General features: G+C 35.8%; 1 protein-coding gene across 1 annotated transcript in view; it reads left to right on the top strand.

Annotated features, from left to right (window-relative positions):
* The window catches only part of LOC107314249 (leucine zipper protein 2-like), a 103,511-nt gene that overhangs the window by 75,426 nt on the left and 15,979 nt on the right, over nt 1-12,106 (top strand). Inside the window, exons 8-9 of the mRNA XM_015863321.2 lie at nt 6,079-6,153; nt 8,202-8,366. Coding sequence (XP_015718807.1) covers nt 6,079-6,153; nt 8,202-8,366 — 240 coding nt within the window. The remainder of the gene's footprint in view (nt 1-6,078; nt 6,154-8,201; nt 8,367-12,106) is intronic.

The raw sequence follows: 12,106 nt of genomic DNA, 5'->3' as shown, positions 1-12,106 counted from the left end.
AAGAGCCGGGGGAAAGACAACTCTTTCCTATAATACTCCAATGAATTGGTAGCTTATGTCTCGTTTTAACATTGTGAGACAGTAACTTGTAAAGTGGTAGTAAATACGAGTTCTTCATTTTTGTCATGTATTTACTCTTCTGATGTTTTCAACGTGTTTTATAGTGTACTGTATTCATTATGTGACGTGTCTGTATGTATGTATCTGTGTCTCTTCCTATGTGCCTAAATATATGATATAATGCCATGTGATGGAAGGAGCCACAAAGGTTAGTTGATGTGCTCAAGACTATATTCATTATCAGTGTATCTGTTGACATTAGAATTTAGTTCTTAACTCTCAGCATTTAGTCCCTTAAAACATATAGAGTGGCAACACTGAGAAGCTGACATAACTGGGAATCTACTTTGTGTTATAACAAGGAAATTAAGGAAGAATTAATGCTAAATTTTCAGTTACCTTCTTAAATTTTATAGTTCCCTCTGTAAGAGTGTCGTGTGCCCCGGTGGCACAAGTGGTAGGAATGCCACGTTGCAACACCGCAGGCCCTGGGTTCGAATACCCCCTGTGGCGCAAGTGGTAGAAGTGCTGCTCTGCTACACAGAGGCTCAAATCCCAGGGGGTTGGACTTGATGATCTCTGAGGTCCCTTCCAACCCGCACAAGACTATGATACTATGATGATACTATGAAGTGGGTACCTAATCATTTTAAATGAGTCCGTTCTTAATTACAATAGTTATCCTACATGATTGATTCAGTTAAAGTACTCTTTAAGTTTAAATGCTTTGCTAAATTGAAATCTACATTTGTTTCAGGCACTCATAACCACTTGTTTCCAAATTTAGTCCTTGTCCAATCCCTGTCTTCACATAATTTGGTTATATTTTCCTTGAAGTCACATTTTTGCTAAATTAGAAAAGAACTACAGATTTTTGTTGTTGTTGCTTCTGAAACACAATCATATGAATGTTTGATATGAATGTCAGATGAACAAAAATAAATCCAGCATTGACTTTTTATATCAGCTTGTTTCTTGTACTCCTAACATTTTTGTTCATCTCAGTGTACAAGATGCAACTGGTTCACTATTATGCCTTCAGTATTTGATTGCTGCTTTGTGATGAATTCCTAAGGATTCCGCTTAAAAGTTTCAGAAAGATGTATTTCATCTGCCATTTAATCTGTTTTTCCTTCTGTAATTTTAAGTCCTGGAGCAAAATATATAGTTAGTCACTCATTTATGAGGACAACCTAAATATAATTCCCTAACCAGCACATCATCAACTACTTTGTCAGGTAAATGTCTTACATGAGCAAGTTGGTTATAATTACGCACCTTCTTCTGAGGAGCAAACCAGTCTGCTCCATTGATTACACACGCATGGTCCATTACTGATGTGTAGTTGTCCTAACCCTAGTTGTAGTTGACCTCTGCAGCAGACAAAGGTCTGTTTGCTATTGTGGCAGTACTCTTGGGCCCGTGTAGTTCTGTAAACTGTGACATAACAAGCAAAAAAGCAAGATGTAAACTTTGCTTCTGTTTTCTGTGCTTTTAAATAGTGTTTTCAGGTACATGAGAACTCAATAATTCTAACAGACTGAAAAGTACTACGTCATTTGGACTAGATGGCCTTTGAAGGTCCCTTCCAACTCTTAAGGATTCCATGACAGACACCAAAGTCCAAATTTAGCAGAGAACTCTTTATTTTAAACATTTAAATATAAATAACATTGTTACATGGGCTTGAAAAAAGGTATTACTTCTCTATATTTAACCGTTTGAGAACCTTTTGCATAACATTTGATGAATTGCATGTTATTATTTCACAATGTTTATGCAATTGGATTTAGGAAGCCTACAGCTGTTCAACCTATGTATTTCTCCTGCTTTGGTCTATTAGCCTTAAAAATAAGAAATGTCATCTTATATCTGTCTTGAATCTGTCTTACTGAAATGGAAATCAACACGTTACCATACCATTTCACATACACTTAGAAAGTAATTTTATTTTCCTTTCCCTTAATAGCTATATTTTGTACTTATTATCTTGCATATTAAAGTAATATATGTAGGGATTGGGCTTATTTATGTTTGTTTTTTTCTCTAGTTCTGCTTCTCAGTATTAGTTCTCACACCATTAATACTGAGCATTATTCTCATCTGAACATGTTTCCTTTGCTCTGTACCTATTTACAATGCCCTAAAGTGGCCACAGAAGTCTGACCGGTCATTTCAGCCACACTGAGCAGAGTAAAAGCATTTTTGTACTCTGTACCCATGGTGTTCTCTGCTTACAAGAACATGACACATTCTGTGGTGATATCATCATGACTCATTCATCCTTGCTGTTTTATGTTCTGTGTTTGCTTCAGTAATTATTCCTGTCTGCATTTAATATCTTGCACTCGTCTTTAGGGAACATCATCCTATTTTCTCCACTTTGTCAAAATAAATATAGGAAAAAGCCATCATCTGTGACACAGAGAGGTTTGATGTCACCAGAGCTTTTGATGAGTAAATGTTTAGTTCACCATTCTGTTCATGAGTGATACACAGCAAATAAAACTGTCCTCTAGAGAGGTGGCATGTTTACTCTTCCCAGCATCTTTCCAAAAATGAATGGTATGATAATGGATCTGTAAGTCATGATCTCTTTCTTCTTTTTCTCTTTCTGAACAAGACCATCATGTTTGTTCTTTACAAAATTTGGAGAGAAAGGCTTAAATAATAGTGTGTCAAAGAGATCATATGTGAAATCTACCCCTGACCTTGAGACATGACCCGAGTGATAGTATTTTGAATCCTTGTTTTGAACTATGTTTTGTGGCTTTGTAGTGAAGATCTTTGAGAGCAAGAAAAAGAGTCATGACTGTGAGTGTTGCACAACGCTCTTCTTCATCTTTAGCTCAGGAGTGATTGCCTTTATGTTTTTATTGCTAAAGATCTGTGAGAAATAGATAATGTGATTTGGTGGTTGTGTGTGAAGATCAGGTTCTATGTAAGCCTGGAAATTCGGAGTGGTTTGCATTTCATGCTCTGGTTCCATTCAAGTACATCAGTATATGGAAAGCCAGACAGTAAGATTGATGACATTCTGCTTTCAAAGCATTTGCAATACAAAGTAATTACACATACACAATCAGTGAGATTAAATGCTTAATGGCTTAATGAGTAATTAATGCTATTCCACAAAAGTTGTTGTGTCTGGTGATGTGTGACTGGGATCATGTTGCTGGGGAGAGCTAAATTTTCTTGTTGAAGTGTGATAATTTGTAGTTACTGTTTTCAATGATTTGCTAGAAAATAGGTGGATTTCTTTCAAGGACTATCCCTATTTGCCAAAAATAATCATAATGGTAGGAAATCAAATTTAAGTATATTCCTCAAAGCAATTGCATTGATGGCTGAGAAAGTATATTGTAGATATACTCTCAATCAAATCAACCAAATCTTCTACTGTTCTGTTTCTTAATATTTTCATGCAGTTTGGAAAAACACAAATTCATGGAGTGTGAACGTTATCTCAATAACTAGTAAGTCAGGTGCATTAGCTCATTGTTGGTAGGATTTGTTATGATATAGTTATATAAGCATAAAAAACAGTTGTGAGTTTTCTAATGAACTGATGATCTCTATTAGGAATGTTTCTGAATGGCCCTTAGTATATAGCTGTAAGAATGTGGATTTGCATTAGATGCTCATGCAATATTAAGCAGCTAATTTGAGTTCATATTAGTGACAAGGTAACTCAATAGCCAGTGTGAAAGAAAGTTGAATTTAACTAAATCTAGAAGTTGCAGCTTTAGATTTAACGGGCATTGAATAGCATTTAGCTACTCGATTAATTTACAGTCCTAGTCAAGCTTTCACCAAAAAGAGCAGAGTTGTTCTATAGGTGTCAAATTGAAATGGATGGGGATGTTGAGTCAAGTACTTAAGTAACGCCCCAGTAAAAGCAAAAATTTTGCATTTATTGTGATTGGATTGTTTAAAAGTGCATTAAATATAACTCAGTGTTGCTAAATGTAACGTTCACATGTGATTAAATGGTGTAGCTACCAAAAAGTGCTGTTCTCAGTTCCATTTATCATCTGAGGACAGTACAGTTGTACAATAAACTGTACAATTCAGAAACACAAATCGGTGCATTTCTAGGATACTAATAATGGTTACAGAATAAGCACAGAAATTTCTGTTTACCAGATAATTTATTCAGTTAAGCATTTGTTCCATTTTCTGGTTAAGTGGTTTCCAATTAAAAAGTTGTCCCATTTAGACATTAGAATAAATTATAAAAGAAAAATTTGTACGCTAAGTATTTTATTTTTCAAGATTTTCCTTAAGGCTTATTGTAAATTAAAATGGAAAAGAAGATATTACATCTATTTCTAATGGATGTGTATCATTTATCACCATGCTGTCTTGTCCCTCACCTCATCTGAAACTTGTTGTATAGGTATGATAATTACAAATTATTGAATATCCAAAATTATCACACCAAACACATACAGGCAATGTCTTTACATTGTTTTGGTATTTGTAGAAACTCATGCTCTGGCCTCATTGATTTGCTAGAAATACATCTGATATCACTTTGGATTTCTCTCTCCTTGAAATCATATTCATCCTTTCCTTGTTCTTCTTTATTTTTTAATATTTATTATGCCTGGGAGAAGTTAATATGGACATTATATGTAACGTAATTCACGGTGGGTAACGGTAGACACATTCGTTTGATCTGGAAAAGTACGCTTCACAGACAGTAATTGCTCATCACATTCTTTCAGGGGATGAGGAATCAATTTATCTCAGTTTTATCAGTAAGACCTGATGGAGTCATTGAATATTCTACAAGAATGGTCAAGAAAAAAGATATTTGTAGTTTTTTCCCAGACCAAGCTTTACAAAATTTTTTACCTCCTTATGAAAACTGGCCTTGTATTTTTCACTTGTTATTTATGGAGGGCCTAAGCCACATTAATTGAACAGGCTCCTTCAAAATATTCTTACTTAAAATAGCACTGAAATCATTGCAATTAGAATTCAGGCTTCACAGGCAAAATGAACAAACAAAACAGGAAAAACTGATCATCCTGAAGTTCGGGGATTGAGGTGTTAATAGACATCACTACTTTTAAGTGAGTATGCCAGAAAAGAAAACATTTTTAATGCCAGAATTTCATTGTCACTTCATTTCCATTGAATCAATGGCCTTTTGACTCAGTAATCTGTAAAAGAGAGCAAATATATGTGAAAGATACAGATAAAGACAAGATGGCATAACCGTACAGGTTTTTTACTAACAAAACCGTGGCTCAGATTAATCCCCAGATCAAGGTCTAATCCTGATCTAAGATGTGACTCTTAAGAAGAGCCACTCTAAGTGGTTCTTAATGTGATGGGGGAAATAAGAATGGCAGGCTTTTGTCATTTTATTAGCCACTACAGCCTATGCCTAATGTTGGACAATGGCATCTCTTGTGGTGTCTCCTCCAGAAGGACCCTGCAGGCAAATAGTATTGTGCCATATAAAAGGCAACAGTCTTCCCACACTGGGTGGGAGCTTGGGTATCCAATGCTGACTTTGAATCCAGAGCTCCCAAAATGCTTTTTCACTATATAGCTGCATAACTATTCCTGTGAATGTTCCTTTCATATCTCCAGGGAAGAAGATGGAGAAACAAATTTGGAGCTAACTTTCTGTGCACCAGCAGACAGTGGCATCTCATAAGGGGCTCAATGTCCGTGAATGTTTGAGGGCGATTTCTCTTGTTCTATGCCTACGTTGATTTTAGTATCTTGTTTAAAACTACAAAATCCTGTGCTGAATTAGAAATGGAAGTGAGATAAATGAACAAAATAATTAAATATTTGAATATTATTTTTTCACACATAGAAATACACATTTTCTTCAGAGAAAATAGAGTCCTTTTGTCTTTTGGCAAGCATTTCTGAATCAACTCATATATATTACTCACAAAGTTTACATTTCTTCTCTCAGGTGCTGCATGAAAAATTATGGGATGAAAAATTACAGTGTAGATTATGTTGGCTTTTTCTTCTTTATTCTCACAGGCACAACGGCTAACAGATCTGGAGCAGAAACTAGCAGCTGCAAAAGATAATTTGGAAAAGGCAGCCCTTGACAAGGTAGTAAGTGTAACGTGATGTAAGCATGTTAATCAGCTGTGAATGTTTCTACGTAACTTGGGAAAAAAAAAACACAAGTGAAAATGTTGCACTAGTGCCATCTATGGCAATGAAAAGGGGAGAATAACTGGCAAAAAAATCTTCTAAATGTACCCCTTTGTTATATTGTAGATGGCTGTGAAGGAGAAAGCAAAGGGCATTTGACAACAGGAACTTCTATTGAGAATGCTATTAAGGAAACCAGTCTCCAATTTAAATGGGGATTTGCAGCACACTCAGTTGACTTCCCTGACCCTATGTTTCTTTCCTACTAAACACTATGGAATTTTAATTTATGACTAGGTTGTAGTTCTTCAGGTTTTCCAGAGGACTGGAATAATCTTCTGGTAAATTCCCATTGAGAAAGTTCTTGGATGGCATCAATAGTTCATTTGGTTTAGGGGGCATGGTGGTGATGGGTTGAAGGTTGAACTCAATGATCTTAGTGGTCTTTTCCAAGCTTTATGATTCTATGATGAGAAAGAGCTGTGGAAATAGAGAAGGAAAAGTCCAAAGCTTTACATACATGTGGAGTTGTGAGAAAGCTCTATGAGACACATAGTACCCATGCTTATTCTCATTACAGAGTAGTAAAATTATTTAAGTTTGCAAATACCTTTTCAGCCCTGGTCAAGAGGGTTTTGTTTGTTTGTTTGGTTTTTTTTTTTGTTTGTTTGTTTTTTTAATGAAGTAAAAATAGTTGGAGATGAGTGCAGTGAAGATGTGGCCTTAACTATGTTGACAGTTAGCACATGCAGTAGGAATGGGGCTGATGTAGAGAGCAGTGTGTTTTTAGACCATGAGCTGTACTGCAGAAGATTGAGTAACTGGGTCTCAAAATGTGACTACAAGTTGGCATAAAATTGTATTGTACTTTTGGGAAGGTATCAAACTTCTGTTTTTAATATTTGCTTTAAGTATTTTTTTGTGCAGACAGTAGATTTAATGTCTCACATAAGTGTATTCTCTAACTCCCATGATGGGGCCCTGAGAAGCCTGTTGTTTTTTGCTTTGCTACAGCCTCATTTACTCTATATAGAATCATAGAATCACCAAGGTTGGAAAAGACCTAAAAGATCATCCAGTCCAACAGGATGTTGGTGTACTAGGTGTACATTCACCTAGTACAAATAGCTCCCACTAAACCATGTCCCCCTGTCCAACTCTGTCTCAAGAGTAGAAAGGGGAAAATATAAAGACGTGCATATCTTATTGACAGTATTTATTTATTATGGTATTATTCTCTAAATGACTTGCAGTGATTGAACAAAGATTGGGATCTCCTGAGTGAGTAGTTATCTCACTGCTCTTACTGCCACAACTTTGTTCAGTGTCATACTGCTGCTTTCATTAATACATCTGTATTTATAAGTAAAACAGCAGTACTCTGGCTCAAGCTACAAACACTGTTGTGTAAGTATGAGAACAGCAGTTTATTCACCAATTAAAAGGTGTAGATTGGCTTAAAGTGCAGTAATGGATGTGGACAGTCACATTCTTAACAGGTGGAAAAGCCTATGGCTTACTATGCAGAGTAACAGCATAATAGGCACATGCATATACATGAGAGCAATCATACTTGTGTAATGTAGAAAAATACTAATTATCCTGAACATTATAGGAAAAATTCCCTGCAAAGTCTGTGTCTTTGCAGTACTTGCAAGTATCCACTTCTCCTACTAAATATTATATGTAAAAATCTGGACATGATGAGATTTGGTAGGTAGTATATTTGCTCCTTTAATGATAAAATAGAATTCAATGAGTATTTGCAATAACCAATATAGATGAAATGCAGGGATGAAAGGGAAGAACGCAAGGACTTTTCAGGTATTTTGGTCCCTAATGCACAGTAACTTAATATTAAAACCACATAATTCTGATAGTAGTAATGGAAAGAAATAGCAGCTGTTGTTTGTAAATGTTAGTCTTAATACAGAAAGATAAAGCAAGTGGTTTTGTTCATAATAACACATCTCAGTGAAGTGGTATTTCTTTGTTTTCCGCAGGAGTCACAGCTGAAAGCTCTGAAGGACACTGTGCAGCTTTGCCTGTCCTCTGTCCTGCACAATCAGCCTCCTGCTATCCATCGAATCCCTTCAAAACCAGCAGAGAAGCTGACATCATCAGCTACGAAAGGCTCAAAAGTCCCATTTCCAGTGATAAGCACTAAGGTATTGTTTCTCCCTCACTTTTCTTTTTCCAAGCATCTCTGCGAGTTTGTCCTGTAAGAGCATCAAAGTGGAACTAAGGAGGATTTAAAATTCATTGCAGGATTAGGATGAATTTTAAAGATAATTCTAAGCCAGTTTCTGGTATCAGTAAACTTTTACAGAGTTGGGAAATGAGTACTTTTATTTTCCGAGAAGCAAAATCCCATCTATTGCTTGTTAAATGAGCTGTGTCTGCATAACGAATCTACAAGGAAGATGGATTTACATCTAAAACAAGCGAGTATGGAAATTCATGGGATTATTTACCTGCCAGGCACTGATAATGTGTTGTTTGTGGTACTACAGCACTGAACAGTGAGGCACTTTTTGTTTTTCACAACAAAAGCCATGACAAAGGCCAATGTAGAAGAGCAAAGCAGGTTGGGACACTCAGACAGAATTTGCCAAATGGGTTGCAGTAATAGGCCAGGGAATATTTGATTTGCACAATGCATCCAGGAAACAGGAATGACAGTTTAGGAGAAAATAGAATTAAAGAACTGGTTTCTAACGCACTTTGATTCTATAAATTAAAGCACTTTAGCACTGTTGATATATACAGTGATTGATGGATATTCAGATAATTTCCATCTCCAGGGTTGCATTCTTCTCATCTATTCATGTGATTCAATACTTTTAGACTGAGCCTAAGGAAGGAAATTTTACAGCAGGATGGCAGAGGGAGTTTCACGTTCCCCTTAAATTCCAAAACACTGTCATGAAATATAAAGAAATTGCCAACTCGCAGCCAATTTGTGATTTTTTTATAGCAGCTGTTGATAAGCACCATTAGTACAGAGATTGAAGCCAAAAATCAGTAATCTTTCTCTCTGTAATTAAAACTGAAATGTAATGTCAGAAAGAAGAATATGATTATAAAGCTGGATCTTGTGTTGCTTCTCTTACCGTAATGATTGTAGGTTCTTTAACTGGTTCATAGTAAGAAGCCTTCACTTCATAAGCTGTTATCTCCTGAAATAAACCTGCTTATTAATTGGTAACAGCCCATGAGGATATTAGCCCTCATTTAGATTAAGACAACTGTTTCTCCATTCTGAAGGAGGGTGGATTCAAGGATATGCAGACTGAGATTTCAGGAGCATGTTTTCCCTGGCACAGGAAAGGAATCCAGCATAGAGTCTGGAACTGAATTTACAACATTTGAGTGAAAACACAAAATAATCTTCATTCTTCTTCCATAATCAAATTGATTATGTGTTTAATGTTTCAGTTCATGAAATACAGCAATATTTCTATTCTGCAGTCTGAGTTCTCTGTATCCCAAGGGTGCCTGTATAACTTATGCTCCCTCGTTAATAGACAATGCTCACATTTCTCTGCACATGGCATATGCCTTGAAAATGTCTGCAAAAATGATGGTTCTGAGTCCTGTTCTTCCCCACATTGACACCTCATTATTATAAATCTGTGCATTATCTGTGATTATAAAACCACTGAAATCTGCTACTGTAAAGTAGGTTGTCAACTCAGCATAGCCAGTCCAGAATCCCTGTGTTTAAGCCTTATTATAAAAGGCTTTTTCCTTATTTATTTATTTAAGAATAATATCAATTCTCATGTATGTTTTCCTTGGCTTTTTTCAGTCTTGCAGACTAAGTCAGTCTAACTACACTGTTCTGACTACAGACAGTGTTCTTTCTCTATTACATTTGCATAAGTGTTTTAATATATCAGGCTTGTATTCTGGTGAATGTAATTGTGCTCGATTACTATTCCTGTGTGAAAATAAGAGCTTCATATGAGCTTGTAATGTCTGCTGAGCAAGATTTGAACCCTCAGGAAAGAAATGATCAGTTGTCTGGTAAATACCTTCAAAGATATTCTCATCCTTCATAAGAAGTTTATTCTAAAATAGTCACATTTACTTTAAATCTGTGGAAGCGTGTGACATCTGCGTCACTTGGATACGCAGTCGTCTGTGAGGTTGAGGCACTTCTTGCTAAAAACAGTGGGCATAAGGTTGTGTAAACTAATGGTAGCTTGGCATATGAAACAGCTTTGACATTATAGACATGTTTTCAAATATATGGATTCACTATGTGGGGTGCTTTCTTACTCAATTTGTTCTAATTTTCCTTTCTCAAAAAGGCTAGCGTTACACTGAAATTAATAAATATTTTATAATGATAGCTATCGTTTGAATATCTTTGTCTCCTTGGCTGTGCATTGGAAAGATATGTATGCCCTAAATGCAAAGAAAAAATGAGCTTCAGTCATTTGGAATGTTAATGGAAATGAAGCAGAGAAACAGCTTCTATTTGCAGTAGCAAGGTTGTGTACACAAAAAAAATGGGGAGTGCAATTAAAAGACTAGCAAAATAATGGCAACTAGCTTGCTCTAGGGTGTTTTTGTCTTATTCTGTTGGAAAAGCTGGAAGGGTGATGGTCCATCTTCCTTTCATCTAGAAACAATCATTCCCCATCAAAATGAGATAAGTGAACTTAATATCAGCATTAAGCCTGCAGAAGTGTTCTTGTAGGGCACAGAGGAAGGAGAACTTGTTAAACTCTTCAGAGAAGATACAGGTCTGGAAACATGGTCACACTGAGAAGCATTTTGGAATGGCCACATAGTAACTCAAGAACCTGATTGATTGTGTTGGTACGTTTTAGTATTCAGGTTAAACATAAGCTTGCCATTAGTTTGAACACATAAACTGAGCATCTACTGCAAATAGTGAGCAAGCTTACTAAAAGCAGAAGATGGTATTAATGTCTGTGCTTGACAAATTTTATCTGGGTTTTAGATTTTCTTTTGGAAGTTGTTTGTTCTCTTGCTTGTTGTGTTGGTGGTTGTGAAATCAGAATATTAGGCTCCAGGCCTTATTCATTTCATTCTACAGAAGTAGAAACAATTGATAGAACAATTCTCTATGAAATAAGTAGTTAAATATTTGTACTTAGAATCATAGAATTACCCAGGTTGGAAAAGACCTTGAAGATCAAGTCCAACCACAGCCTAACTATAGTACCCTAACTCTAAAAACTCTCTGCTAAATCATATCCCTGAGCACCACATCCAAACGGCTCTTAAACACATCCAGGGATGGCGATTCAACCACCTCCCTGGGGAGCCTATTCCAGTACCTAACTACCCTTTCTGTAAAGAAGTGCTTCCTAATATCCAACCTAAACTTGCCCTGGCACAACTTGAGGCCATTTCTTGATTTACCTGATACTAGTTATAGAAAATTTCATATCGTATTACTGATAATACTGATAATGACTAGAAACGTAGAAAGCATTTATGATTACATGTGTGCTTTTCTTCAAATGCATAAGCATTTTAAAACAATAAAGATACATTTGGAATGTGTAAGTTGAGACCAGCCCATGGTTTTGAAGACAGAACAGATAGTTTTTTAGTCATATTTTAAATTATTTTGTATTATAGCCTATAAAATTGATATAATAGCTTCAGATTCATGAAAAAATAGCCAGCAGAATGTGGCAATGTATCTTCTCATCTTTGTCTCAATGTATGTTAAGGAACAAACTAAATCAGAACAGATTATGCAAGAAAATAGTCTGTTTTCTAAAATTAGAGCTATTACCAATCAGGTCATTTATCATAATATTCCAGTATAAATGAAGGTTGTGACCCTTGGAAAAAAAACCTGCTTATTCATTGCTCAAGAACCTACGAAACAACAAAAATACAGCTTTGAATTTATTGTCAT

Source organism: Coturnix japonica, chromosome 5, assembly GCF_001577835.2.
Source record: "Coturnix japonica isolate 7356 chromosome 5, Coturnix japonica 2.1, whole genome shotgun sequence".
Lineage (NCBI taxonomy): Eukaryota > Metazoa > Chordata > Aves > Galliformes > Phasianidae > Coturnix > Coturnix japonica.
This window is presented reverse-complemented; position numbering and strand designations above follow the sequence as displayed.